Source organism: Python bivittatus, unplaced genomic scaffold (assembly GCF_059951505.1).
Source record: "Python bivittatus isolate LINGU-HERP-01145 unplaced genomic scaffold, Pbiv_v1 ctg000320_np1212, whole genome shotgun sequence".
In the NCBI taxonomy this organism is placed as follows: Eukaryota; Metazoa; Chordata; class Lepidosauria; order Squamata; family Pythonidae; genus Python; species Python bivittatus.
This window is the reverse complement of record NW_028277052.1, coordinates 7,595,661-7,623,430: the sequence shown is the minus strand read 5'-3', so window position 1 is coordinate 7,623,430 and position 27,770 is coordinate 7,595,661. Positions and strand designations below refer to the sequence as shown.

Below are 27,770 nucleotides of genomic sequence, written 5' to 3'. Positions count from 1 at the left end.
CTTTAAACTCAGTAGGCACTGAGTCTGAAAATACCCATTACCTGAAGCTTACTCTCAAGGAGGCAGGTGTTTTCCCTATGTTGGGTAATCTTTGGCCCTTTCCAAAGATGTCAAGAGAAAACTCACACAAGACGTAGACAAACACCAACTTTAATGTTGACAGGTATTCAATTCAGAGAGTCCCTCCACTGCAAATACACTTGAATCTAGGCTGACAAAGACAACAGGAAACGCTCCACATTTGGGAATCCATGGACATTTCTTCCACATTGGACTGGATGCATCTATATATGACTAATCCAGATTCATCCAGTTTGGTTTGGCTTTTGCAGCCATCCATCACAAAAGAAGGTAAATCATCCCAATTAGCCAAATGAATATTAGCATCATAGATGATTTAAAAAATACCAATAAACTTGTTCAAACCCACTTGATGAGCTACAAATTGGTTGAGTTGGGTTCTGTTTTCTCTCTAGACACAAGTGACTTGAGCCAATCCCATCAATTTTGGAAAGCAGTCGAACTTTCACTTGGTAGTTCTAAGCTTCCAGAGACACTACAGATCTCAAGGACAAATACAGGATGCACTGAATAAAAAGCAAAAAAGAGAGTAATTGCTGCTTGCTGCTCATTGCAATGGTTTTGTTGGGAAGAAAAATCGAAGAGAGGTCATACCATGGAATGCCCATATAAATACAGATAACACTGGGGGCACCAAAACTTCCTGCAAATTAAACAAAAAAAAAAAAAACTTGCAGAAAGTAAAATTACATCTATCCAAGAATGTAGATAAAGTCTTATCCTATTCTCTAGATTATTCACCTCTACAAGAAGAGGTTACTTCCTCTCATTCAGAACTGCTTTGCAATTCCTCCAGCTTATGGAACTGATATTGTTTTATTATGCAGCTAAACAGCTCTGGAACATTCATTGTAGAGTCACTGGTCTCTATCAGAATTCCATTGACTGGTCCTTCTTCAACAGGTCCTGGATCAGTCCAAAGGCAATGCATCATCTAAGATCATGCCTACGGGTTCTCTTTGCATTCACAGTATGAATTAGTGTGTTGAGGTACTAGCTCTTCCAGGTGCTCCACAGACTGGAGTTGGTTGGGCTTCCTCCACTGAAGAACCAGGGATCAAAAATTCCAACAGGATGTCTGTGAGACAGTAAATCATGTGCCTGAAAAAAAGGAAGGATCTTTAGATAATGCAACAGTAGATTCCAAGTGTGAATATCCAAGTAGATGAAAACTCTAGTGTTAGAAATGGCTTAACAGTGCGGTCTGTTGAATAATAAGGTCAAGACACCCTCACTTATATTGATTATATGGATAAACCCATGTAGTTTTCTTGGCAACAGTATGGAGGTTGCCACTGCCTTTTTCCATGAATTTTTTTTTCCTTCTGAGATGTTCTCCTATCCAAAGACTAAACAGATCTCAATCTGCTTTGCTTTTTCAAGACCAGCCAACACCGGCTAGATACGGCCAACTATTTATATTAGCTCCATTAATCTCATGCTCCAAGAGACATTAGAATTTGATGCATCATATTAACAGCCAGTATCAAGCTGGGGAATGGCATTTCATAGTGTCACTTCATTTACATTGAGCAGAACCATTACGGGGAAAGACCTTACTGGTGGGAGAAAAAAAAAATGGAATGGCTTAAACTGCAAGCCCTCCATTTGTAGGTCTTGTCTACCCTATCAAAGCTAGCGTTCCATTTTATCTCTCAAGAACCTATGCTATTTTATTCAATGGCTCTGCCCATTGTAGATGTTGACTCAATTACCTGTACTGATACCGTATGGCCAAGTTACCTGTTGATGCTCGGATGCTGCATGGATTCCAGGACAAGGTTCCAGCTCTGCTGACATTTACTGGTACCTAGAATTTCTTGCAGTGACTCTGCAGGAATCAGAGACTAGTATGAATTCACAAGGAAAAAACTGGTAACCGTACAATACAACACACGGCATATTTACGGAATATCAGTGTTTTGAGTTTGACATCAAGGATTAATTCTGCTTCCTCCAGAGCAGAGCCCGTGTTATGGAACAAGCTGTCTCTTGTTTATTGAGGGTTCTAGGAGGAGATTCAAAATGTACTTTTTTACCAATCCATTTAATGTTTTGGAACACTGATGTTTTATTTGTTTCTTGTGATTTTTTAAAAATGTTTTAAAGGAACGTGTGGCATGTACACTATGTCTTTTCAACATGGAAATAAATAAAATGTCTTTAAAAATGTTTGGAGCTGAAGAAATTGACAAGACACCTTTTGTATGGGGGTATATATTTTTCAAGCCAAGAGCCCCATTAGCTTTTGATGGGCATGCTTATGGTTTATTACTATTAGCATGCTGAATTAAAAAAAAAATTGATGGGAACAAAATGTGGCCAAGAAAGATGCCCATTTGGGAGCAATTTTGCATGCTCATGGGTGATAGGTTTCCTATCACTTTGTTCAGCTCTTGTTTCTCTTGCATGGCAAGGACTGTTAGCTCTTCAAGGTTGTCTAGATCAGGAAACAGACTCCAGAAGACTAGAACTAAGCTTTGTTGAGTTAGCTCTATTAACAGAATCTTGCAAGGCTGATTATGTTTTTTTCCCCTCCCCAATGAGTCAGGAAGGAGCCAGACTGAGTCTCTTCCTAATACTACCTCCTCTCTCAGGGATCAAGGAACATTTCTGCCCTTTTTGTTTTTGTAACGGCTTTAGGATTTTCCCTCAAGGCCATCTCCATGGCTCTCTACAAGGAGGAAACCCCTTACGTCTGGGCTTTACCCACCGGGCAGTATTCCCATTAGAATCTGCATGGCCTGCTTCTTAGTTACAGCCTTCTGCTCTTCCGTCCTGAGTGGTTTGGGTGCTCCGCGCAAGACTCCTCCAGGCCAAATGGATTCCTGGAGCAGCCGAAGATATTGCACCCAGTGCTGGGTGCAGGTCAGGTTGTCCACTTGGACTTCCACCCACCTGTAGGGGAACAAAATACAGATATGGGAACTGTGTTAACGAGTGGATGCTTTTAGGTACAAGAGACCAAAGCTGTAGAACAATTGCCTTTGGCTCTACTGCTGCTTGAACACCCCCCCCCCCCAGCTTTTCTCAATATGTCTCTCACCCACCCCTGATGCATTAAGCTAGAACAGTTGCCTTTGTACTTGATAACAGGCATATCACAGACAGTAAACAAACCCAAATGAAGAACGCTGATGACCCAGACGTAGGAGGACTGACTTTAGAGGTACTTGAGAAGGTATTTTCACAGCATTCAGGCAAGCAAAAATACACTGATCGTGCCTATAAAAAGACAAGCAAGCTCCCATTGAGCCACGTCTCATCCTTCAAAAGAGAACATGACTACACTGGATCTCAGCAATTTTGAACGAGACGGCATTTAAATAAAAACAAAGAGCAGAAAAGAAAAGTCTTGAACTTCTGGCTGCATGCCATTAATCAGTCAATTAATTTCTGTACACTAAATCTACCAAAAATTTATGGCGTGTTGACAACTGCTCTTTAAAGCATTCATAATACAAATAGTTAAAACATGGGCAGTAAGTAACCAAATTAAAATAATCAATCCTAAGTATAACGATACTAAGAGATAAAACATTAACAAACAAAAAGCCATAACAATGAAATAACAATGATGGCCAAGTTAGTCCCCAAAGGATCTCTAGAAAGACATTAGAAACAGAACCAATCATAATTGTAAGGGGACTCTATTCCACCAAACTGGGCCATTCAGCAATGCTGAGTATCTGTCACAGCCCACACTACAGCAGGAGAGCCCATGTGGGGTAGTGGTGAAGGTGTTGGACTAGGAGCAGAGAGATCCAGGTTCTAGTCCATCCTCAGCTTTGAAAGTTGACCAAGTGACTTTGGGCCAGTCCCTTTCTCTTAGTCCAACCTAACTCAAAGGGATGTCGGTAGGGGCATAACATGAAGAGAGATTTCCTAAGCAATTGGAGAAAAGGTATGATACAGGCTGAATCAACAAACATATAAATAAATAGAATACTGATCCCCCATCACGCTGTCCATGGAAACAATGACACAACTAAGAAAAAGTAATAGAAGCATCTTTGGACAAATGTTTCAGTGTCCACACTGCAGCAGTAAATAGGAGCTACAACAATTCTGTGATTCATCTGGAGGCAGAGCTCCACGTGCACAGGTGTAGAGGAAAACAGAGATAAAGTTGGTGAAGAAAAGCTAGAACTGATAAAAGAGACAATAAATAGTATCTCAGCCTTGGGGAAAGGGTAGCACAAGAAAGAGACTCAAATGAGCCCACCTTGATTCTGCATGGTATAAGAGATGACGGAGGGAAACTCTCTCAGGCTTTCAAGATTTTGTTATTATACCCCACATCAACAAACTAAAGTTGCCCTTGTTCTTGCAGTGTCTGTTTCCTGACCTGGATTTCCTCCAAGGGCCAACAACATCTCGTTCTCATATATGTCTCTTCCTTTCTCCTCCTCCTTGTATAGTCTGCCCTTTTTGTAAAACCAGAATCGGTGTGAAACAAGTGAATTTGTGAGTGTGGATCAGAACATTTGGGGGAAAATCATCAAATCAAAACTTTATTACGGTCATTGACCAGCCTAAGGAGAGTGGGGTACAGTCAATTAAAAGGCATAGAAGATACATCAGAGTCTAAAACTATATGAAAATCTAGAAGATATAAAAGATATACTGTATGTAAAAAAAACAAGAGTCTAAAAGAATCTAAAAGAAGGGGTAGGAGCATTAGATGGACATAGGGGGAGGATTAATTTTTCTCTCCATAACAGTGTTTCCCCAGAGTCAGTGGATTTTCAAAAAACTTCCATAGGTAGAAATGACAGCCTTTCCAAATAGGACTGCAAGTCTCAAAGGTCAGAGAATATTCCATGGCCACTAACCACAATCAGAACCTCACTGGATTCTTTTAGGCATATGGACCCCCAATCCCCCCACTTTTAGAGCGGCAGAGGACCCTATAACTGACCAAACCTGTAATCTGTTAGTTCTCCTCTAAAGACTTCTGTAAACAACAGGGTTTCTCCAATCCTGCTAATATGCCTCTCCATTGAATATGCTGCTTGAGCTACAAAACAATTGTACTCCTACAGGGAATGATGAAGACTCCCATTTCTATAGCTATTAACTTCCTTTCCTTTGCATTTGTCAAAAGACTGTTTTATTAAGCAAGATCACCACACTTGGCATCTGATTGTGCTACAGTTTCCTGATATTCATTCCTGCCTTTTCACTTGTGCTGCAAAAGTTTGGAACTAGCAGCAATGCACAGAGTAATAAAACTCAGCCGAACAAGTTATTAAGTAATATGCAAGGGAGACTAGTACAACCATCCCCAAATTAAGCTGCTTATAAATCAGCACATATGAAGCACACTGAACTTTTCAAGACAGTTAGCCAAGACTTGAAGAGAACTGCTCAATACTTTACGTGAAATGTTCCCTTCCTCTGCCCTGTAAAAGTTTACAATGGTATAAACCATGAACAAAGTGTCCTGTACCCCTGGCTGGAGGACAGGGCAATGAAGTGTTTGTTTAGCAGACCCTCAACCTTTTCTGACCCCAAGAGTTGGGAGAGAAATGTATTAAGCTTGTGATGGCTTTGCCAGCTTACATCTGGAAGAAGGAATCCAAGTCTTAAGCCTGACTCCGCTTTTCCCTTAGGTTAGTAAAGAGAACCCACAGAGCCGAAGGCAATTTACTCCAACGTGCTGATGGGACCCTCATGCCCTGCTGGAGGCATCTAGAGTGCATTCTTGCAAAACAGAATGATGAGATAGGTGTGGCGCTATGGAACCCCAGGCCCTTCAGATGTTTCAAGATTCATCAGCCACAGCTAGAATTGGCAATAGGTTGATATGTTCAATAATATGAGGGGGTTCTTTATCTTAGATCATCTTTAATTTGATTCATAGGTCTCTTATGGAGCAAGCCCACCATCTCAGGGTGACAGTAAACTATATGCACCTAAGTTTGGCCTCTGTTAAGAAGAATTGATCTCCTGGCTCCATTTGGTCAATCTGCAGCCCCTTCTTTTCTCAAACAGCATTGCCCAATTTTGGAAGCATGTACGGGGAAAACTGCTATCGTGGTTTCCTGCCATTTTGTCACAGGAGATGCATGAGAATTGCGGGTCTGAGTCTATAATAATATAATTCAAAATGGAGAAGCCCTGAACTCTCCCATTAAAATGCACATGCTTGGCGTAATCTAGTCTTTTCTGTTTCATCGTTTGATCCACTTTGCCTTTCTCCTCCACCCCCAGCCCTCCCAGATTATGCAACCCAGCTTTGTTTGCAAGAGTTCAACATAACACAAACATCATAACAACAAATCAAATTTATAATAAGCAAACTTAAAACAAGAGCCCAAGGCAGATGGACAATTTAGACTTTCTCTCCACATTTAGCAAACTATGAGTGCATATGAGGCCAAGGGAACAAAGTAATACCTTTTTAGCCATGACCCCATCATGCTATGAAGTCTCTTACAAGTTTACATTGTTTTGAAAGCTATGCATAAGTCACTTAGAAAGGCTTTTAGATGCCTTGGCTTATGTTTATGAGCACATTCCTTAATCTCCTATTTGACTGATTCTGAAACTCATGTTTTTATTTTAACTGAGTGACAACCTACATTTAATAGCTTACGGGTTTTATTTATTTTTTTTAAATCACATGCATGTGTATATCTTAAAGACTTCTTTCATGAGTCAAGGAGTGCTTCTAGTAAACTAAAGGACCACTCACTAATTTGGTTCAAATCAAAAGCTCCACAGGATGAAAGGCATAACTAAAGAGGAGCAGAACCAGCTTGTTCTAACCCTAGCTAACCAGAGAGGTGCTCTGGTTTTTAATTTAAGTTAGAATAAAAGAAGATCTTACAGATGACTGTGAATTCATTCCTCCATACTAGTGGTCAATTAGTATTTATTGATCGTTTTTAGCTTTGTTGTACACCGCCCAGAGTTGCCTGCGGTAAGATGGGCGGCTATATAAATTGGTTTGATAATTAATTAATTAACTAACTAACTAACTTTACAGACTAGTTCACCCCAGAGAAGAGGTTTTCCTTTTGTAGCATCAGATTCCTGTGTTATACATTAACAGAGAGGAACTGATAAGTCTGCTAGCTGCGCGTGGGAAATCAAATGTTGCAGAACTTTGCATGAGAAGGCCACTGCTTTCGAAACATTTGTTTTAAAATCCTAGTGATTTCGATTAATTTAACGAATGCATTTAAAATAGCAATGAAACCAAAGCCTGCAATGAACGGTTGACAAGCAATGTATGAATACTATGCTAGTGGTGTTTATTTTACACTGGAATGATTTATCTATTACCAAAAGGAGCATAACGCAAATTGCATTTGGGATTTCAAGAAATTCAATCGGCTTGCTTGACGGATTTCCTCCTTTTTTCTCACTCTGATTACAGACAACACACCCATATTCCAGGTCTCTTACATCTGGGCTAAACAAAGGAAGAGCCAACTGGCCTGTTTTGGAAAGTGAGATGTGTTTGGTTTTGGACCTGCGTGCTGCCAACTCCCTAAAGAAATGATTTAAGGGAAAACAAGCAGATAAAGCTCAATACGGCTGTTTACGTGTGGGGCTACTCATCTGTCTTAAATAAAGCTCTTCCTTTTTACTATGGTTTCACAACCCACCCCATCTGTGGCAAGCAGGAACACCTCTGGCTATTGCTTGTGGTCCACCTGCCAACGTGACGCAGGCTGATCGTAATATCACGTAACTTGAAGTAAGGGAGCCAAGGCAGCTGTTCTTATACACAGTGCAGAGAATCCTCTTTGCCCAGAACATTAGAGCTTCTGGAATAAAGGCAGAAAGTTTTTGGCCAGGACAGTGGACAGGTTACATCTGGCACTGCACAGGAGCCAGGCTGACCCAAATGAGTTTGAGCACTGACGTCGTTGGCTTGTGGTCACTGGAAGACGCAGCTGGAGGTGCCAACAGCTCTAGGGACTTGAACACAAGGTGTCCAAAGTTCAGATTTCAAGATGTTTCACCTCCTTTCACCTTCCCTTAATCCCAAGCAGAGGATGATGCTCAGAAGAGAACAAAGGCCCTGCTCCATACAATCCAGGCTTTTGGGAAGACGTTCTGTGAAAACTCCAGTTCAGAACAGGATTGCAAACAAGGATCAGTAGGGATCGCTTATGGAGTTTCCTCAAACTAAAGCTTGCCAGTTTAGACCTGTTGGTCAACAGGCATTTGATCTAACCACAAAAGAGGCTATTAAACCGAGTGCATGGATGATAGAAGACACGGCTTAAATGATGGAGAGTGCTGGATCTCTGTATTTCATTTGTTTGTTTGTTTGGGCAATCTGCATCTCCCTAAGTCCTTTTTGTTTTTTTGCAATCCTCAGAGCTTGCTTCATTGCTAAATTTACAGGTTAAGCTTTGTCACCATGTCCCTCGCTTTGGTTAAATCATGCTCTTCATAGCTTCCAGCATCTAGGGAGATTTGGACAAAAGTTCAATAACAAATACAACTATGGCTGGAAAGAGGACAAGCACCTTGCATGCTTGGTATAGTTTGAGAAATGACAGAGAGAAGGGGGAGGAACACCCAGGTATTTTCCAGTCCTCCCACTCAGGGTCTGGCCAACTGGAAAAGAGGCATCCATCAGGAGCCAGAATGGTGCCATTGATCTGAATGAGTCACTCTCAAGTCCAACCTCACTGCCTCAGGCATCTGCGCAACAGGAGCCCCAAGAAAAGCCTAGGGATGGCCCAGGTGTACTGGCAGGTGATGCTGTGTCAAAAGCTTGCCAGCATCTTCAATGGTATCAAAGTCTTTTTCTTTCTTTCTTTCTTTTTTTGGCCAGTGCCTTTGGCACAAGTCCACAAGCTGCTTTTGCAACTGCAGAGGAATCTTCTGCTTCAGAGGGGCACTTCAGTCTTTCCCACTCACTTTCTTCCCCATAGCAAATAGGAAGAAGGTAAACATCCACTCTGGGGCATACTTGGAGAAATATCTGGGCTAAAGGTGCTCCCTCTGAGATGGCTGCTCACAGATCAGAGCATCGGGTCATTCCTCTCCATGGTTTCCATATTATAAACTACTATTGGATCCCTTTGCTTTAAAGCAGGGATGTGCAGGTTTTTTTTGGGGGGGGGGAGGAAGAGGGCCATATTCAGTCATTGAATGAGCACTGTAGTCTACGATCTCACCCTTTTCCTCTCCTTGATTAATCCCCTACAGAGTCTCTTTTAAGAAGGCATACAGACTTAGAACCTAATCACTGAAAGCAACAGCAAGGCATAAGGTTCCTTCAATGTTTACAAGCTAACTTTCATTCTTCCAGAAGGCACCCTCACAATCCAAACCTAGACGGACCAATATGGTGGACAGCTGGACATCCTAGTGGAATGTAACACGAACAAAAGTAGTTGTTTATGGAACTCATGTGTCTTTCCCTTTGCTTCACAGACTGCAATCCTACGTATCAGCACATAAAATTTCTTGAAAACAGTAAGACTTGCTCCAGAGTAAATGTGCAGAAGATCCTACCATTGAGCACGGAAACACTGCCTCCCCTCCCCTCTGGTTTCAGTGTGAAAAGCTTCCTGCTCATATTCTCATTCAACAAGTATTAGCAGGCTACCAACCCTGCCTTCCTCAGCACAGAGTTCCTGGGTTGAGAGCTAATTAAACTGGCCACCCAACTTGGCTTAACCAGCCCCACCAGTCCTTCCCCCTCCAAACAATCTGAGACTCGGCAAGGAGTTGGGGGTGTGCAATCGGACAGGGTGGAACAGCAGCCATGGCGATGTAATAGTTGTCGTGGTAACTGGGAGCCCAATTGTCCTCAGTGACTTTACCTCAGTGGGAAATGACCTCCATTGTAGCAAGGCCAAAAAACGGATTACAGAGGTGCTGGGAATGAACAGCTGCAAAGGAAAGAGCTTGAATGGAGTAGCTGGGGAGGGGAAGAAGTTGGGGTGGAGGGGTGCCCAACCCAACATCTTAGGACTGATGAAATTACTGGATAATGCAAGCTTGGCCCAACCATGAGAAACTGTTCTGAACATCTCGCGCAGAAAAAAAATGAGATAAACATCAGTGGCCAATACATTTGAGAGACATTGCCCCAACTGAGCTAGTTTCACCTGTGCACAGGGGAGATCAGCAACATTACGCAAAGCTGAGACATGGGCCAGGTTACATCTGTTAACATGCATGTGCAATTTAAACCTTATACTCTTGCACTGACAATTAGATGTAAACAGTGCAAAACAAATAGATAAAAGTTAGGAATAACAACTGCAACTCTCCTCGCTTAAACAATCTGGTATCACATCTGTCCATGACCAAAAACAGACAGATGGCCTATTGCATTTTTTGGGGAGGGAGAAAGAGCTGCAAGAATATGAATTTGGAGTTCTCTGTAAAGACTGCTTTTGATATACAGCAGTCTCTGGAATTCTTTCATAATGGCTTCTTAACTTTTCTAACAATAAATTATGTATCAGAAGTTCTTGAATTCTGGTGTGCCTATTTTGTTGATTTTAGCCCAGCGTTCCTGAGGAGAAACCTGCCAGAGAAAAAGTGGTGGTAAAAAAAAGAAAGCAAAAGAGATGAGAATGCAAAAAGACAAGCGTAGTTCTCCCCGTGGGGGGCCCTTTGCTACTCTTTACATAGCCTCCACTGAGTTTTCTAATTAATGAGAAGCCCTTAATAGGAAAAAAAAAATCTGCTAGGACTGAACATTTGTCCTGGTATTAATGAGCTTACTGAATTATACCCTTATAGCTCAACGCAAGGGCCATTTGTAGAACTTCCACTGTAATCTTGCACAAGGACCAAACTACCATAGAAGGAATACATCCAATATGGCGGACGATTTTTGCTAGCCATCTTGGAAAGCAGTCGTTCAGTTCCTTTTGCTACATTTTTGTGATGTAGTTAGAACTATAGGAGAGACTACGACATCGCCTATGTCAAAACCAAAACAGGTAACTACACAATTTGAGAACTCAGGTTCATAGGCAGCAGCCAGCAACGTTGCAAAGAGCTCCCAGACAATTCCAGAAACTGAAACGTGTGAAAAGGAGGAAAACTACAGAAATTACTATTCTCTAACTACAGAATAGTCATAGTAACTATATTTAAGTCGAATTCAACATAAATGAAATGGAATCTAATTTGGCTATAGACCTGGCCTCTTCCACAACTGGAGTGCACCTCTGGCACGCCATCCAAGGACCACAAGTGGCCCCCAGTCCAGAAACAGCTGTGCTCCCCTCTCTATCCCACTGCCTACATCCACAGCCTGCAGTTATCCCTGAATCGTCTTCTTTCCTTCCTTGTGGAGAGTCCCAGAGCTGCGCTATTGTGTATTAGAATATCTGTCTTAGCATCAGCAGCAGTCTTGAACAAATGGTTCTCGGTTTCCTGCCAATTATCTGCAAAATGTGTGCCTATAATCTAATAAAAATTACCCTATAAAATTACAGTGTAACTTGACACACTTCCCCTCTAGCAATCCACTTAATTATTAGGAGTAAGTAAATTGGACTGATTTATTAGGCTATGTTCAATCTGAATACTATCGTATGGTTTGGATCAATTGACATAACACTTTCCACCTGCAAGAAGCATTCAAGCCAAATCCTGGGATTTTAAGTTTCTCCTTGAAAGTAGCAGAGCTCCTTGGGAACCATCAGTTTTGGCTCATCAACTTTGGGTTTCTGCGTCAGATATAATGTTCCCTTTCAAGTTGTCTTGCAGAGTCCCCATGCTGGAACTATTTTATTTCCTGTGACACTCATTTTCTCATTCCCTGCTGAACTCTGTGCTCTGATGGTTGTATCGAGAATGAAACCCTGTCTGTCACATCTTATGTCAGTCAGGACACCTTTCATCAACCCAGTGTTTTTGAAGGTTGGCTGTACATACAACCAACCTAGAACAGTGGCTTAAGCATCATTACTATAACATGAGATCAGTTATCTTTTGTAACTAAGAGCCCAATCCACCTTTAAATTACACACCTAACCTACCTTCCCTTTTTTTCAGGAGGACTGTGAGAGCAACCCTCTAAGAATTCCCCAGCCGGCATGAAGCCCACACATCTTAAGCATTTGTTCCATAGATTCTTCCCATCCCCTCTAAATATAAGAAATTATAGTCCACTGCAAGTTTCGGTGTTGAAAACAAGTTTGGGCCACACTAGAAAGAGAGAGACATTTTTTCCTTCCTGGAGATGGCTGATGGAATATACCAGCAGCTCACTTTGAAGGCTACATTTGTGCTTAAGTTCTCCTGTCTGAATTGCACCGCTGGTACATATGCCAACTTGTTCTGATTTACGGCCAAGAGGACAAGCTGCGCCCTCTTGTGTCTGCAAGCACAAATTTCTATACCAGTGGAAAACAAAAGGCTAAAACCATTTTTACTTCTTCCCCACAAGCCTGGGCCCTTTTCTTAATTTCTTTTATGAACCATGGAGATCTAAAACAGCAAATTCTACCTCCCGAAGCATGAAGATCTAAAATGGCAAATGCTGTCTACTGACTTGGAAATAACACCTTCATAATTCCCCAAAATGCAAGAGCAGTTAAATTCAGGTATTGCACTCAGTAACCTTAATTTTATTTGGGGTGGTGGTCACATTTCTTTTGTGGCCTACGGGTACTACATTATGGATCCTGGCTCATACACTGCTCTTTAAAAGGTGTCAGTGATGATGTATGGCTACATAAAATAAAAGGTTGGGAACAGTTGCTAGAATCTTTCTCCATGGTACATTAGTCTTGTGCACTGAGATAGATCTTTGGGATATAGGAGCATTAAAACCAAATTGAGCTTTTATTGGCAACCTGAAATAGAATTGTTGGTGGGGAGCGTTATTTTCTAAACTTACTTGCCCACTGGAAGAACCAACTTTACTGCAAGATGATTCTGCTTTTTTTTTTTTTTAATTGATTGGTATCAGATTTAAAGGTGAAAATGATCATTTCTACAAGCAGGTCTATAAAGAGAAGATGTGGTCATGGATGGCTATGGGGAGGGACCGGGCTACGTAATACCCAGACTTATTTTATTGCTGTCTGAGGGGGGGAGGGTGGCGCTGGGCAGCGTTTGTAAGCCAACAATGACAACTTTGTCTGCAAAACTACATATCCATGTCACATCAAATGGTCTGGGAGAAAGCAAGACCAATTCAGCCACCGGATCAAGTGATGTTCAGCTTCCTATCTCAAGTTAAGGATGTTTCTGGTTTATTTTAAATCCTGTTTGGAAATGGACACTGACCCTTTAAAACACACCCTTCAAAGATCCCATTCCTGCCCCCGCAAAGAGGCTTCTCTGCTTGAACCCTGCTCAGATTTCCAAGTGCAGACAGCTAGGATGTGACCAGACATACTCTCTTTATCTCTGGATTAACAGTTTGCATAGTTCCGGGATCTCAGATGTCACTTGGGAAGACTAGGGAAGGGAATGGGCAAAGGGGTATTGTGTATTAAAAAGTGGAGCCCAGATTGGAATAGCTCAGACCTGGATCCAAGAGTCCCCACACTGGCACCATTCAGATATGCTGGACTACAGTCCCCATCATTCTCAGTCAACAGGACTCCAGGCTGGGGGAGGCTGATGTAGCCTGCTTAGGAAGGAAAGACTGTGTTGTCCCCTTTGTTTGTGTTATGTGCTTTATTAATGTATTTATTTGACTCTGTTGACACTGTTTCAGACAGCGACTAGTATCAACACCACTCATGTTAACATAATCATTACACCCAGGCATGTCAATTTCCTCTCGTTTGCAAGCAGGAAATTGGCAAAAAGAGAAGATCAGAATGAATCCAGGACATCTGCAAGGAGGAAGAAAGAATTAGGAATGTCCACTTTTACTTCTGGAAACCATCAACACATCCCTGGAATGTCATGCTCCAGAGGGAAGCAGAACATTCTGGAGTTTTCTAAAAGTTCTCTTCCAAGATCAACACATTTTGCATATTCCTAAAAGTCTACACATTGCATGGACACTCCCTCCTGCAAAATGATGATAGAACCCCAAGACCTTTGCGGCCATAACTACATCTATTTGTTCTTCTCCCTCTTGGAACTGGCAGTGGAGATTGCCATTTTCATGGCTACACAGAAAAGGTTAAGGTGAAAGATGATAAAATTGAAGACTGTTGGCCTACATCTCTGATTTTCAAACCTTCATTTATTTTCATACTCCCATATGTAAATGCCACCCTCTCCCTCCCTCCTCCCCGGTTCTTCATCATCAATGGGACCATGAGCAAAGTCTCCAAAAATGGGATTAACTCTAGCTGGCCTGGAATTTTTTTGCTTCCAGGAAGTCTATTTTAAGGGACGAGTTCTCAGCAGCAGTCGCCTCCTAAGACTGAGAAGGTGCCTAGCCAAAGGATGGAGATGCCTTTCCTCTTGCAGAAGAAGTCAAAGGCTGGGACTCTCAGCTCCCAACCCTGCCTCCCGCCATCAAACAAGCAGTGTCCTGTTTCTCCCAGGCTTACACATTATCTTGTCCTGTACCTCTTCTTTCCAAATCAGATCTCACCATTCTATCAGATGAAACCTTTTCGCTGTTCCTCGAAATCCATCAGGGGTTTGCTTGGCGAGCCTGGAACCTACAAATCTGGTTTCGTTGGTGTTAGAACTGGAAGCTGCCCTACTGTGTTAAGGAGCAGAATCCAAGAACATTATGTTCTCCTTGTGCACACACCAATTGATGCATTGCTATTATTCCCTTTTAGGTGCTGTCCCATCTCCTAGAATCATGGAGTTGGAAGGTATCACTAGGTTGGTCATCAGGCCAAGCCCTCTGCAATGTGCGGAAAACCAGTTAAGCCTTCTTTAAAAGGTGACTGTCCACCCTCTTCTCAAAAACGTCCAAGAACCAAAAACCCATCTACCTGCCAAAGAGGAGAGTTTTAGGGCAGAACACAGAGAGAAAGGGCAGACACCCCATGCTGTGGCTGGCGGGACCTATATTTTTATCTCACAGCTGACTCACAGGCTTAGAGAGAGTGGCTGAGATGGTTGGGATGCTTACAGCTTGCTCACCTGATGGGGTCCAAAGGCCATTAATAGCCAGGAAATGCTATGGCTCGTCTTTTGCAAACAAGTATCCAAAGATTCTGATACGCCTTCCCCAAAGGCCTAGATTTTTCACTGTCTGTAAAACGACAGTGGTGGGCAAAGATCTTCATCTATGCACAGACAGACGTTCATTCCCTACATTCCATCAAACTGCAGTGTGACCCAGAAACAGAACCCGGGGTGAAGCTGTGCAGATGTAAGAGATGGGAGGATCTTGGCTTGGTTTTTCATAGCTGCAATCTCCAACAGACTTAGCGCATATCTCCATAGTGCCCCTACAACAGCTACTCTCATGCTAAAAAGTAAAGAGGTACAGTAAAAGTTCCAAGGGGAGGAAGGGTTGTACCTTCTCTTTCCACCACTCCTCTTCTAAAGACAGGCATTTTGCTAGCAACGAAAGCAGAATGTCTAGATTGGACCAAACGGGATTGTTTACAGATCGAGCAGAGAGCCCACCCAAGCTGAAAATCTTTTCTTAGCTGCAGATGATCTCATTTCTTGGCTGGCTGCTCAAACCATCTCTTTACCATCGTTAGCCACCAAAAAAAGGATCACTCTGTGTTACGTAAGGGGACAGGCCTGCCTTTTCAGAGAAGGGGATACGCCTTCCTTCCTAGCAAGACCTTTTTCGGTCATCTGCTTTTTCTCTCCTGGACGTTGCCACAGAATCAGATCATTGGGAGAGATTTAGAACAGGCTCAATCAGCCAGTTGACTTTCCCAGCCATGGAAATGAGGCTTAAGGCCACCATTTTGCTGGCAGGGCGATTTTAAGGTGAAGGACACCCTTGTTTGATAGATGTCGAAGGAACGGCCATTGGTGCAGAACAAGGGCTCCCTTTGGGGGTGGACTTTCTATATGCAAAGGGAGTTTTATACTCACATAGAAAGACCTCATTCTTTACAAACTCCTTCTTGCTAGGAGTTTTTGCAAGAAGCTGTTCCAACTCTTGTCATCTTGCGTGGAATGCAAGCCTATTGTAATTTGGCTATAAATTTATTTCCTCATATTCTTCTGCAGCCTTTGAATGTAAAGATCCAGGACAGCACTTGCTTTCTTAAAATCTGACATTACTGCCAGGGTCTTGAATTCAAGGCATTTGATAAATAATAGCAATAAAGAAGAGGAGCAGCAATCATTATTGCTACTAGAATGTGGCCAAATGACCAAAACCAAGATGCTTGATTCTTGTTGAGTTAGAACTCCTCCCAGAGAAAAGAGATGCTTTGGTTAAGGTCTAACCATACCCTATAGAACTCACTGTGCAAAAAGGAAAGGTGAGTTCAATTCTTGGTAACGCCATAGCCAGAGCATTTTCTTGGAAGGAGCACCGAAGTACTTTACCACTACTTTCTTTCTTTTGTGTAACCTTCACACCTTGCTCAGTTGAGATCAGCTGTCATCAGCCAGAATCTCTATCAACTCAGATGGGGAGAGGAGTACAGAATTAGCCAAAAAAGAACGTTCAAATCTAAGCCAGAATGCCACATGCCTACTTACACATGATTTTTTTCAGGGGGGGGGGGGAGACATAAGGAAGTAATTTTTCAGGAGTTGTCAAAAGTCAAGCTTGTCTAGTAACTTGCTCTCTGTGGCCATTTCTCCTCCCATATTGTCTATCAAGGCGATGTTGGCCCAACAGAGTGAAAAAAGTAGAATGCAGTATGGTTGACCAAAGACTTTCCTTATTATTTATTTATTAAACCAATTTATATAGCCGCTCATGTCACCACAGGCGACTCTGGGCGACATACCACAAAGTTTCCCTTATTATCTGCTAGGATCTAGTAAATGACACACATATTCCTTGTGAATTCCTGATTTATTTCCCACTGTGCTGTGTTGTGCCTAACCATGGCTAAACCTGGATGGGGGAATTTGCTCAAAAGAGCAGAAAGATGTGGGGTCCTGATTACCCCACTTTTTCTCTGAGTCCAGAGAGACTCACCCCATAGTAAATCTGGATCGCCTTCTCCAGGCCATATCAGCTGAGCCTGTTTTAAACTCATCCCTCTCCCTTTAAATAGTCTAATTCACAAGACAGATCAATAGAAATCAGCAACCAGGATCCCATCATTTCCTGAAAGTTCATACCACAGACGCTTTGAAGGCCCAGCGAACACAATCCAAAATTTTGCAAACTGCGATGAAGCATTCATGCAAGAGCTTAAGTTTGCTTCAGAGAGCCAATGTTGGCAGAGATTCAATGCTCCCCCATTACTTTCTGCCCTGCAGCCATATTGCCCTACTGGGATTCTAGAAGCACTTTGGCCCCACGGCCAAGGGGGAAAAAAACAAGCAAAGGAGGCAAAAAAATATTGGGAGAGGATGTTAAGCCCCTCCATTTTGCAGGCTACTTTTCCTAGCCTTGTGATCTACAACAGCTGAGCCCTGACCAAAACCGGCTGCCAAAAACACCATTCCTGTCTAAGCTACGATGTTGTACGGGGAATGTACAATGTTGTACGGGGAAAGCTCTGCTGGGACGCACTTTCACGTCATGCTCCTCTCTTCAAAGAAGCACACATCTCTATCAGCATGGCCCCAGGCTGCTGACAGTCCAGCATCTGAGCCGGCCATGACATTCCACTGAATGGCCTCGTGCCTCTAAGCATCTTTCTCTCAAGGGTATCAGCTTCCAGCTCGTTCACTCCATTTTTAAAAGTTCATTTCAGAGATGCAGCTCGCTCTTCCTGACCTGGTTATCTTTAAAAAGAAAATCAGCAGGCTTGTACCTATTAGCATCCCCTTGACCTCAACGTTTTTTGGCAACCTTTGCCTCGGATAGCTCAAATAAGCCAGACTGTAAATATGATGTCCTTTGTACCCCAGACAGCTGTCCTTTGGGGCTGCCTGTTATAGGATAGGAGGGGAGGGGGGAGAAGCCACAGAGCATCATCAAAAATTCAATATCCACGTTCTCACTGAACTGGTAAGTTAATAAATGCAAGCTTCTGTTGGTAAATCTGTGAGGACATTTCAGTGGGTGATGTTTATTTTGGACAGTATTTTTGGCCCTGGTGTGCAACTTCTTTTAGGAGCAAGAAAAAATTAGGAGACCACTGATTATCTGGGAAGGCAGGTGATAATTTAAGAAAATAAACTTTCCTGTTGACGCATCCCATTTTTGGAATCAACTCAAAACCATGGTTTGCTTGACACCCACATCAAGAGCAAGCCACCTCTCTAGAACCAAAGTTCCAACTGTGTTCCTCCGGTTGCACACTAAAACCTTACCTTTGGATCAACGTCCCAAAGAGCAGATGTAGGATCTTCTGCATATTCTCTGACCACAGCCAACTCCAATGGTCTACCATAATCAGACAAAGAAGGTCCAGAATGACGTCTGCCAGCAAAGTCTCGGATCCTGCAAACATAAGAAGCTTTTAAACCAGGTCTACGACTTCACTATCATCCGTTCCCATAAGAGTATCTTCACTGAAGTGTTCCATCTTTTTCTAACGTTGCCTTTGTAAGTTGAGATACCAGAGATCCCATCATCATGAAAAGCATGCACTCAACCATTAAGCTTTTGTCCCTCCCTCGCATGCCAACTCTTTCTGGCTTCTTCCAGATTAGCCACAAGATTACCATGGGATTACTGTGCCTTCTTAAAGGCAGTAAAACCGATCAGTCAGCAAGCGAGGAATTATTGATCGAGCCGATGTTTGGGGGACAGAAAGAAAACATTAAGGAAATCGGGGCAGTAGGCCTCAACTCAGCCTGCAAACCTAGATTCACTGCATTCGCTGCAGGTATTATATGCTGCCACTGCCAATGTGAGAAGCCACAGGCATTCAGCAGAAGCTACAGAGATGTCAAAACACCCCTGCTTCCTACAGATATCCATACAGAGAGTAGGCATGTACCCCCATGACAAGCTGTAAGAAAGAGGAATGACAAAATCAAGGAATGAAATGAGACTCTCAAGCTTCACCTCATGGTCAGGATTGGAGCCATTTAGACAAGCTCGTAAGAAATCAAGAACTTCTGGTAAGTAGAATTTAAAGGAAGCCATTATCAAAGATTATCAGCCACTGCTGTGATTCACAAGCAAAACAGACAGACAAACAGATCTATCGCACGCATACGTACAAAACCTTATTGTTTCTTTTTCCACCCTGCCCTATATCACAGACTCCTTCGCCCCCTCCGTTGTGGGAGCTGGCCTGGCTTTATCTGTCATTTGATAGCCTAATGTCAGACTTGTTATGGTTTTCACTGGCTGTGAGAATTGACTCCCACAGAAATGGATGGAGTAAGACAACTACTTTTGCGGGGGAGATGAACAAGGGAGATTTGGAATAGGCCACAAAAATTGGTATGAAGAAACGGGCACGGTGTAATGGGTAAGAGAGGATGAGCTGAAGACCAGGAAGTGCCTGGTTTGATTCCCGTGTCTGCTCTAAAGAGATGCCTGGGAAAGACCAAGGGAGTAAGAATGGAGGGGCTTCATTTCTTTACAAGCTTTCTCGTCCCTACAGATGAAGTCCCAAGCTAGTCCTTACACAAGCAGTCCAATCTCAGCCTCCCTATCTCTTTACCTTCCCACAGCCCTGAAATGCATTAGGCATTGCCGGTAATCTTTTTGCTTGCAGAACTACAGAATTTGGTGGGGAGGAAAAGCCCTCAATTGATCATTGTAGTTCTGTCCTTAGGTGGCTTTATTTCAAATTCATGCTATTCTGCTGCCACCTTGTGGTAGATTCTAGATTTGGCAGTGGAGACCATTTTTATTCCGAGAGCTCTACCGCTTGTCAGCACTGAAGACTTCTCATTACAGAAAAGGCAGAGAGGTCTTATAATGAGCTTTCATCCAATCTGTATAGGTCAGTGCTGTCCACATCAGAGAATTCCAATTATTTTGAGCTGATGGACCCATCTGGAACTGTGCGTGTTTTGTGCACTTCCACAAAATGGCTGCCACAAAGGCTCGTCCTGCCCAGTCACAAAATGCTTGCCACAGTGGGGTTCGGTTAGTTCCCCAAATGAGTGTTTTTCAGGTCTGTGGCACAGCAGTTCCCAACCTTCTTTAACCTGTGCCTCTAATACGCAGGACGTTAATGGTGGAGCTGAGGCTTGCAATCTCTAACCTTTGGCGGATTGAGAAAGGTTGGAGAAGGTTTACACACCCTATCTCAAAGAAACAGTATAGGAAGCAAACAGAAGCAGAAGGAAGCAATGTCTGGAAATGGAGAGGACATACCAGAATTTGCATCTTCGTCTCCTGTTTGCTGCAACACTTCTATGGGCTTTGGGTCCAAATCTGAGGAATGTTCTTCATCTCCCTCTCTCTCTGGACCTTCACTGGACATGGTCTCCAGAAACTTCTCCTGGTTTTGAATCAAGGTCTCCATCCTTGCCAGGGTTAGGAATTCGGAGACCTAGGAGAAGAGGCAGAACGGAACAAAACGGAAAGAGGTTCAATGCTCTCTTTCTGCTAACTACTGTAATTATTCCTTCAACACTTCTCAGTCTTGAGCACGGACTTACGTTAGTGCCTTCCCTGAAAGAATATACAATCTTCTCCTGTGTTCCGGCCACATTCAAGATTTTACCGGATGTGAACTTCAGCCTAGGCCTGTGAAAAGAGAGGCAGGAAAATACAATATTCATTCATCTAATCTAGCTTTTCTCTGAGGAGCTAGATCACTCCCATGTATGTGTTGCTTCCAACCGTTGGCCACTCAACAAGAATTCTGTTATTATCAGCAGCTGCAAAAATGTCAGTAGTGTAGCTCTGTAAACAAGTGAGAGAAAGCAAGCAGTGTGTGGCTTCTCAAATTCTTCCCATCCACTTTACCTTATAGCAGTGGCTGTAGGAGGCATCTGTATTGTCTTCTGTGTAATTAAGTCACATGTTGCATCTTTGCATTTGTTCCTCCTCTGCCCTCATGTTGTGCTTGTGTGTGCACTGGGAAGGTTGCATATGGTCTACTGGGTCCATATGCACGAGCCAGCGCATGACCTCCCAGGGTCCTGTGACTGGGAGGGAGGAAAGGGACTTGGAATGGGGCTGTGGCTAGCATTTGAGGGTGTGACCCAACTTCCTTTCCTATCAAGGTGCGTTGGGGGAATAATATTTGCATGAGATCAGATTATGCACTGAGTGCTATTTGCATTAGATAAGTATATATAGAATTGCAACTGTTTACTGTTATACTGACATATTGACTTTTTTTCTTTGTTGTATTTTTTTCACTGTTTTTGTTAAAGCCCTTTCTGTGTGTGTGTGTTTTTTCTTCTCAATCATAAAAATAAATTTAAAAAAAAAAGATGCATTGGGGGATTTTTTTCAGGGATGTTTTGCCTGCACCCTTTAGCCAAGTGTTTCTCAACCTTGGCAACTTTAAGATGTGTGGACTTCAACTCCCAGAATTCCCCAGCCAGCAAGGCTGGCTGGGGAATTCTGGGAGTTGAAGTCCACACATCTTAAAGTTGCCAAGGTTGAGAAGCACCGCTTGAGCCAGATCATTCCATAGTTGCTCTTCTTTTGCTGGCTTCTCCAACTACACAAAATCCTTTTGGGGACAGGCCAAAAACACCCTTCCAATGGACCATTTTAAAATAAAAAGATGGACAACGCACGGTGCAGGAAGCGAGCTGAAGTGAGTGCAGTGGGAGTTTCTTCCAAACAAACACGTACACAGAATCAGGCTGGAAACATGATTGCGAAAGCCGACTTCCTAGACAAAGCAGGAAGTCTGTTTATTGCTTAGGAATGGAATGTCCAGCCAAGATTCTGAAAACATAATGATCTTTTTTCCCCATTTGATCGCTTTACTGAAATAGGATCTCTTCTTATTTGAGAAAAAACAAAATATTACAGATATGAATACAAGCACTACAGCTCCCTCAGTTCCAGCAAAGGTTCGGGAGTCAAATCAATGGATTCGGTCACCTTTCGCAATAACCACCGCTAAAGACCAAGGATGATTAATCAGCTAGTCCTGAGGAATAGCATGTAGTATCTTTGGTGTTTCCTGTACTTGAGGATCTCTGAGGAACACCTGCAGGGCTGGACCCTTGTCTATGCCTCAAAACATGATCTTGTAGGGATTGATTTTTGCAATCCCTGATAGTTCATCCCCTTAGTCAAATCAAGCAATAAAGGTATTCATGGACTGGATGACTTCAGGCTGCAGAAAGGAGCTGCTACTATGGATTTACACATTTGACCTTAACAGGAAGACACTTACTTATTGGCCTTCTTCCCATCTGTCTGCTGCTTTCCATCTACTTCGGCCTCGCTCAGTTCTTCTGTAGGGCTCTGTGGCTCTGACCGCGGAAAGGCCGTTTTCAACGTATCCACAATGGCGTTCATTACAATCTGCGATACAAAGAGACCTTCGCTGACATAAAAGACGCTGCTGCTGGAGAACAGGGTTGAGAGTATCTTGGACAGCAAGAAGAACAAATTACCGTATTTTTCCGTCAATAAGACGCCCCCATGTACAAGACGACCTCCACTTTTCCAACCCAAAATTAAGAAATCAATATTTTAAAGAGAGTGCAGAACACATTTTTATTTAGTAATTAGTTAACATTTACGTGATACACTCGGTGGGAGGAGGTCCAAACCGTCTCTCTGCAGCTCTATTTCCAGGCTCTTTTGCCTAACTGATTACATTCAAGCACGAGTGAAACTGCCGATAGCTTGTCTCTGCAAACAGACTTCCTCCAATTGGTTTGTTCAGCATCAGCTGACGTCAGTTCCATAAAGCTTATGATTGGAGGAAGTCTGTTTGCAGACTCAAGCTATTTCACTCGTGATTGGAGGCTAGCAATAGGAGGAAGCCTCTTTGCAGAGACAAAGTATGGGCAGTTTTGCAACTGCGCGATTCTCGGCTGACTTCCTTGAATAAGACGCCCTTCAGTTTTTAGCGTAAGGATTTTAGAAAAAAGTATCATCTTATAGTCAGAAAAATACGGTATTCCACACTTGATGGAGCATAACAAGGGAGTACCTTGGAAGCGCTGATCATAAAAGTCAAGTTTAAATATTTTGAACACGTAATTCAGAAAAAGAGTCTTTGGAGAAGGTTGCTTGGAAAACTCAAACATAACGAAAGAAGCTATTGGAAGCCCAGGTGAGCAGATCCTGTAACTAACTTACAAGAACTTAAAGAAGCGATTACTGATAGGCCATCTGCTGTCCATCAGGTCACAAGTGAGGTGCACCTGAACAACCCTCACTTACCCACCAGCGACTAACAGCTTTTTGGGGGAATTGGCTTGAAGCTAGATTACTTGCCCATCTGTTTGTTTTAATCAGGTCTAGGAATGTTTCTGACAACATCCAACACATTACCTTATCAATCCTGGAGACCACAAATGGTTTTTTGACGAAGGCAATTCTGGCATCTGTGTTCAAAGCGAGGAATTCCTGCATTTCCTCACTGTTGGCAATCTCAGGAGTTGCACACAATTGCTGCAACAGGCAAGCAGGCAAGCCGTGAAGCAAGAAAATGTTCCCACCAGAAGCTTAGGACATAATTTAGAGCTGAGGGCGGCACTCCGCATTTTGAGGGGAGGGGAGTGCTGAAGTAGGCAAGATGATAAGGCAAAAGGGGGGGGAATCACATCAGGGATGTTAGCGGGGTTGTAGCTTTCTAATTTTTTCTGGGAAGCATGTGGGGAGGGACCTTAGATTCCCACCTCTCAACTGGGTCAAACTGATTTTGGGGCTTACAATGGAGTTTTCATACGTATGTTCCTCAATGGAAAATGGCCATGTCATGAATGGTCAGTGGCCATGGTCAGAAGAAGCAACAGGAGTGTAGGTTGCTTGTTCCTGGCTTAGAAGACATCCCAATGCGTTTAAAACAGGGTATATAGCACTAGCATCAAAGAGTGACCCCAGTGAATGGACACTCAACCCTTAAGCGTTATTTATTTATTTATTTATATTTATTTATTATTAAACTTGTATGCTGCCCAGCTATGAACTACTTATTATCTGGAGGTACCTCCTCATCTCCAGCTGCAAACACTCAATGACGTGGGTGTGTGCTTTGGTGGGTGGGGCATCATGACATCATCATGCAAATGACAGAACTTACGTACTTGGGTCAGATGTCATGACGCCAGATTACATCATTGCATCATTTGCATCCTGGCGCATGCATCTCCATTGGGGCATCGTGGTGGCTTGCAACAGACGCCTGAAGCAACAGACTTCCCTTGCAGAGATTTTGCATGTATCGTCATGGATAGTGGCAGGGAACCATGGGAATGGTAGTCCAAAATATCTGCACTGACCAGTTTACCCAGTTCTGCTTTTGGCTGCGTTTTTTTTTTTTTAAACGAGTTCTTGTGTATCTTTATATGAGTTTTTAAAAATAATAAACTAGGCCAGATCTAAATGAGGAGCAGGAAGAAAGGAGAAATTCTTACCTTCAAGAACGATTCCAAAAGACTTTTTCTGGCTTCAACTTTCTCTGTATCCATGTTACCAAATGGAAGATCCGGAAACAGTTTTTTTGGACCTTTTATGTCTGCCATTTTTTTAAAAAAGAGTAATTTTACTGCAATGTTAATCATAGTAGTTTGTCATTCATGATTAAAATGTTGATAGAGTGGCTTTCCGAACTGTTTGCAACAAACAAGAAATGCATCTTTCACAGAGTGGGTTTTACATCACCCTAGGTCATAATATGACTGGCTGTTTCCATGGACGGCTTTCTATGAATTTGACCAATGTGAGTTGCAAAGCGTGTCGAGAGGGTTGTGAGAACCTGGCCCATTAGGGCCATTTCAGAAACATGGTTATATGTCATGGCTTAGCACGCTATGTGAACAAGGTCAACGTTATTGGACTAAGTGCCATAGAAAACTATATTTCGAATTAAAACAGAGCCTGTGAGGAGAGATTATGAGTTAGATATAGAGCTAGCCTAACTTTGCCTTTGTATGCTTTTATTCCACTTTTCTGGCTATACGTTCATTCCTTGGAGACACCTATGCCATGGACAATATATCCAGAGATCTTACAGATGGTTCATTTAAACCTGTTTTCCCCCACTTGGTATCAACCATAATTGCCAGTGGATAAAAAGGGCGGAGGGGGGGACGACAGAAAATTAAAACAAAACAAGACATTCTACATTTATTCACTTGACTAAGCCCCACTGCGCACATAAAAAGAAAAGAGAATTCAGGACTAACTTTTTATGAACTTCCGTAGATCTGGTTTCTCCTCCAGCCTGGTTTGTAGGTTCAAGAACTCACGGTACCTTCGGTTCACCGTATGGTATGCCACTTGCTGGAGGCTGTTAGTGTTGTCACTGTCCAATGTTGTCTCATACTATGGAAAGAAAAATACCACTATCAGTGAAGAAGAACCTATTTGCCAAACTAAACCACGTGTAATGGCCTAAAGCTGACTTGACTTCCAGGGGTGAGCAGTTACAGTCAATATTCTTAGCTGAAGCTCTGTGGATGCACAGAAATAAAGAGTTCAGAGGGAAGAACATGATTTCACCTGAATAACCACAGTCCCTTGCCATTGAAAACTAGAAACTGAAGCCCCGAAATAGCTGGTGGAAATATGGTTGGAGAAAGACATGTTAGACTTCATACCTTCCAATGGTTCTCGTTCATTCTCTCTCTCTCCCTCTCTCTCTTTCACTGATATATCAATGTAGATGTTTTTTATGTCCTACCCACTCACAACATAGAGATATGTGGCTGGACCACCTGTCTCTGCTCACCCCACCAGGAGCAACAGGATCCACAAGCATTTTATCAGGTCCCTTCTATTAGGCATTATCATCTTGTGGGACCCAGAAGTTATGCTTTCTCTGTCCCACGGCCGGTCCTGGGGAGCAGTATTCCCTTTGAAATCTACATGGCCTGTTGGTGTTTCAGAAGGGTTTTCTCGGGCATTTGGGCTGGGATGACACACAATGCTTTTGGTTGGTTGTTTAGTTCTTGACTTCTGTTGACTGAAAAACAGAAGAATTACCTTCACGGTGTACAAGGTGTAAGGATGGAATCCTGTTCCACTGTGCTCTCGAGCAGTGATTGTTCCAGTGATACGCAAATTTTGGATGATGACGGGGCCATCAGGGCTGCTGAGTGGCTCAAAGCTGAAGGTGCCCATAGGGGCAGTGGGGGAGGAAGCAAGCAGACGTGGCAACTGTGCTAGATCTTGAGGGCTGTGTGCCAGGCTTACAGGGGGCACCAAGTCTTTCACCAAGTAGGATGGCCGTCTCAAGAAGGTCTTTTCTGGATCCTCCAAAAGAGCAGTCAAGGAAGCTAAGGTTTCTTCGGCAACTGGCTCTATTTGGATGTCAGGACATGGACTGAGGGAGGCAGCCTGGAGGCTGGCTTCAGATGTGAAACCCTCAGCATTATCCTCTACACACCTGTCTTTCTCTCCCAAACTATCCTCTTGATCCATGCCATCAGGCCCTTCCAAATCAAGAAGGGAACTAGTGAAGAGTTCTTCAGCAGACACCACAATCAGGGATCCAGAGTCTTTTCCTACATCAGACATAGGGGAGTCAACTTCTGAATCTCCACTGGGGAAGAAGGATCCAAGAGTATCAGGGTGAAGAAGGGGTGCAGTCATGTTATCATTATCTTTCTCATTCATGGGAGTGTTCAGCTCTCTCTCAACTGGTTCCTTTGCCTCTACCAAGAGGTCCTCCAAATTATCTACTGCATTCCTGTTGAAAGGTTCAGAATCCCTTGGTAGCGCCATACTGCCCTCGGTAGCCATTTCTGGTTGAAGGACCAGGGGTGATAAATTGGGCACCACGGGCTGGCTTGGGGAAAGGGGCAACACTGCTGGGGAGGTCTCCACCATCTCTGTTGCTCTGGTGGCCTTCCGGGAGAAAAGGTCAATCAACAGCAGGTTGAGCCAGTCGGGGTCTGCCATTTTGTTAATCACGGGCATCAGCACATTGCAAGTCACAAGCTCCACCACCACAAAGCGTCCAGTCCTGCTTTCCAGGTGGGGTTCAGGCACCAAGACCCGCAGCAGCAAGTCCACCATGCGCCGGGTATACTCCACCTGATGCGCAGGGCTTCGAACAGCCAAATGAGGTGCTGAGAATTCACAGTATGCTTGCCACAGCCTACTGGCCTTCTCAGCAGAGTTTCCAAGGTCTTCTGCTTCTTTCCATTGTTCCTGGACCTTCTTGTAGGCCTGCAGGTGGCAACCTGCAAGGAGGAGCACCCTTTGGGTCAAAGCCTTCCTGTCCACCAGGACCATCCTCCTTTTAAGCTCCGAAGCCAACCCCATCATTGCTTTTTCAACCTCCTTCTCAAAGTTCTGCTCGTGGCTTACAGCCCGGTACCAGGACGATACAAAATCCCGAATGATCTTGTGGATAATATTCTGGATCTCCTCTCCCAGCAGCCTCTCGGCATCAGGATTTGGAGGGCAGCCTTCCAGGGGAAGAAGAAACCTCTCCAAGTGAATTCTGTTGCTGGTGCCAACCACCACTCGGGAGCCCAGCCACCCACCCAGTAAGGCCAGCAACCCTGAAAGGATGCAGAGCAGCCAGACGTTGACCAGTAAGTGGACCACCAGCAACCAGCCCAGCACAGCCCCTAAGGCTATCAGCTTCCTACTCCCTGCCACATCGCCCAGCCCTACCCCTTGTCCCCGGATCCTTAGCATCCTTAAC

The 27,770-nt window shown here is 43.4% G+C and overlaps 1 protein-coding gene and 1 long non-coding RNA gene across 2 annotated transcripts in view; one reads left to right on the top strand and one right to left on the bottom strand.

The window, feature by feature from the left end:
- LOC148216196 (uncharacterized) overlaps positions 1-12,072 on the top strand; it is a 35,815-nt gene extending 23,743 nt beyond the window's left edge. The window contains exon 4 of the long non-coding RNA XR_015795840.1: positions 9,365-12,072. This is a non-coding gene — a long non-coding RNA (uncharacterized LOC148216196). The remainder of the gene's footprint in view (positions 1-9,364) is intronic.
- SNX19 (sorting nexin 19) lies at positions 135-27,770 on the bottom strand. Its single transcript, XM_007438743.3, has 11 exons — positions 26,099-27,770; positions 25,300-25,438; positions 24,529-24,629; positions 23,444-23,563; positions 22,332-22,462; positions 20,626-20,713; positions 20,339-20,516; positions 18,370-18,499; positions 2,795-2,979; positions 1,825-1,912; positions 135-1,182 (listed from the first exon to the last, which is right to left on the bottom strand). Exons 1-11 carry the CDS (start codon positions 27,761-27,763, stop codon positions 1,059-1,061), a joined length of 2,949 nt encoding a protein of 982 aa, XP_007438805.2. The 5' UTR covers positions 27,764-27,770; the 3' UTR covers positions 135-1,058.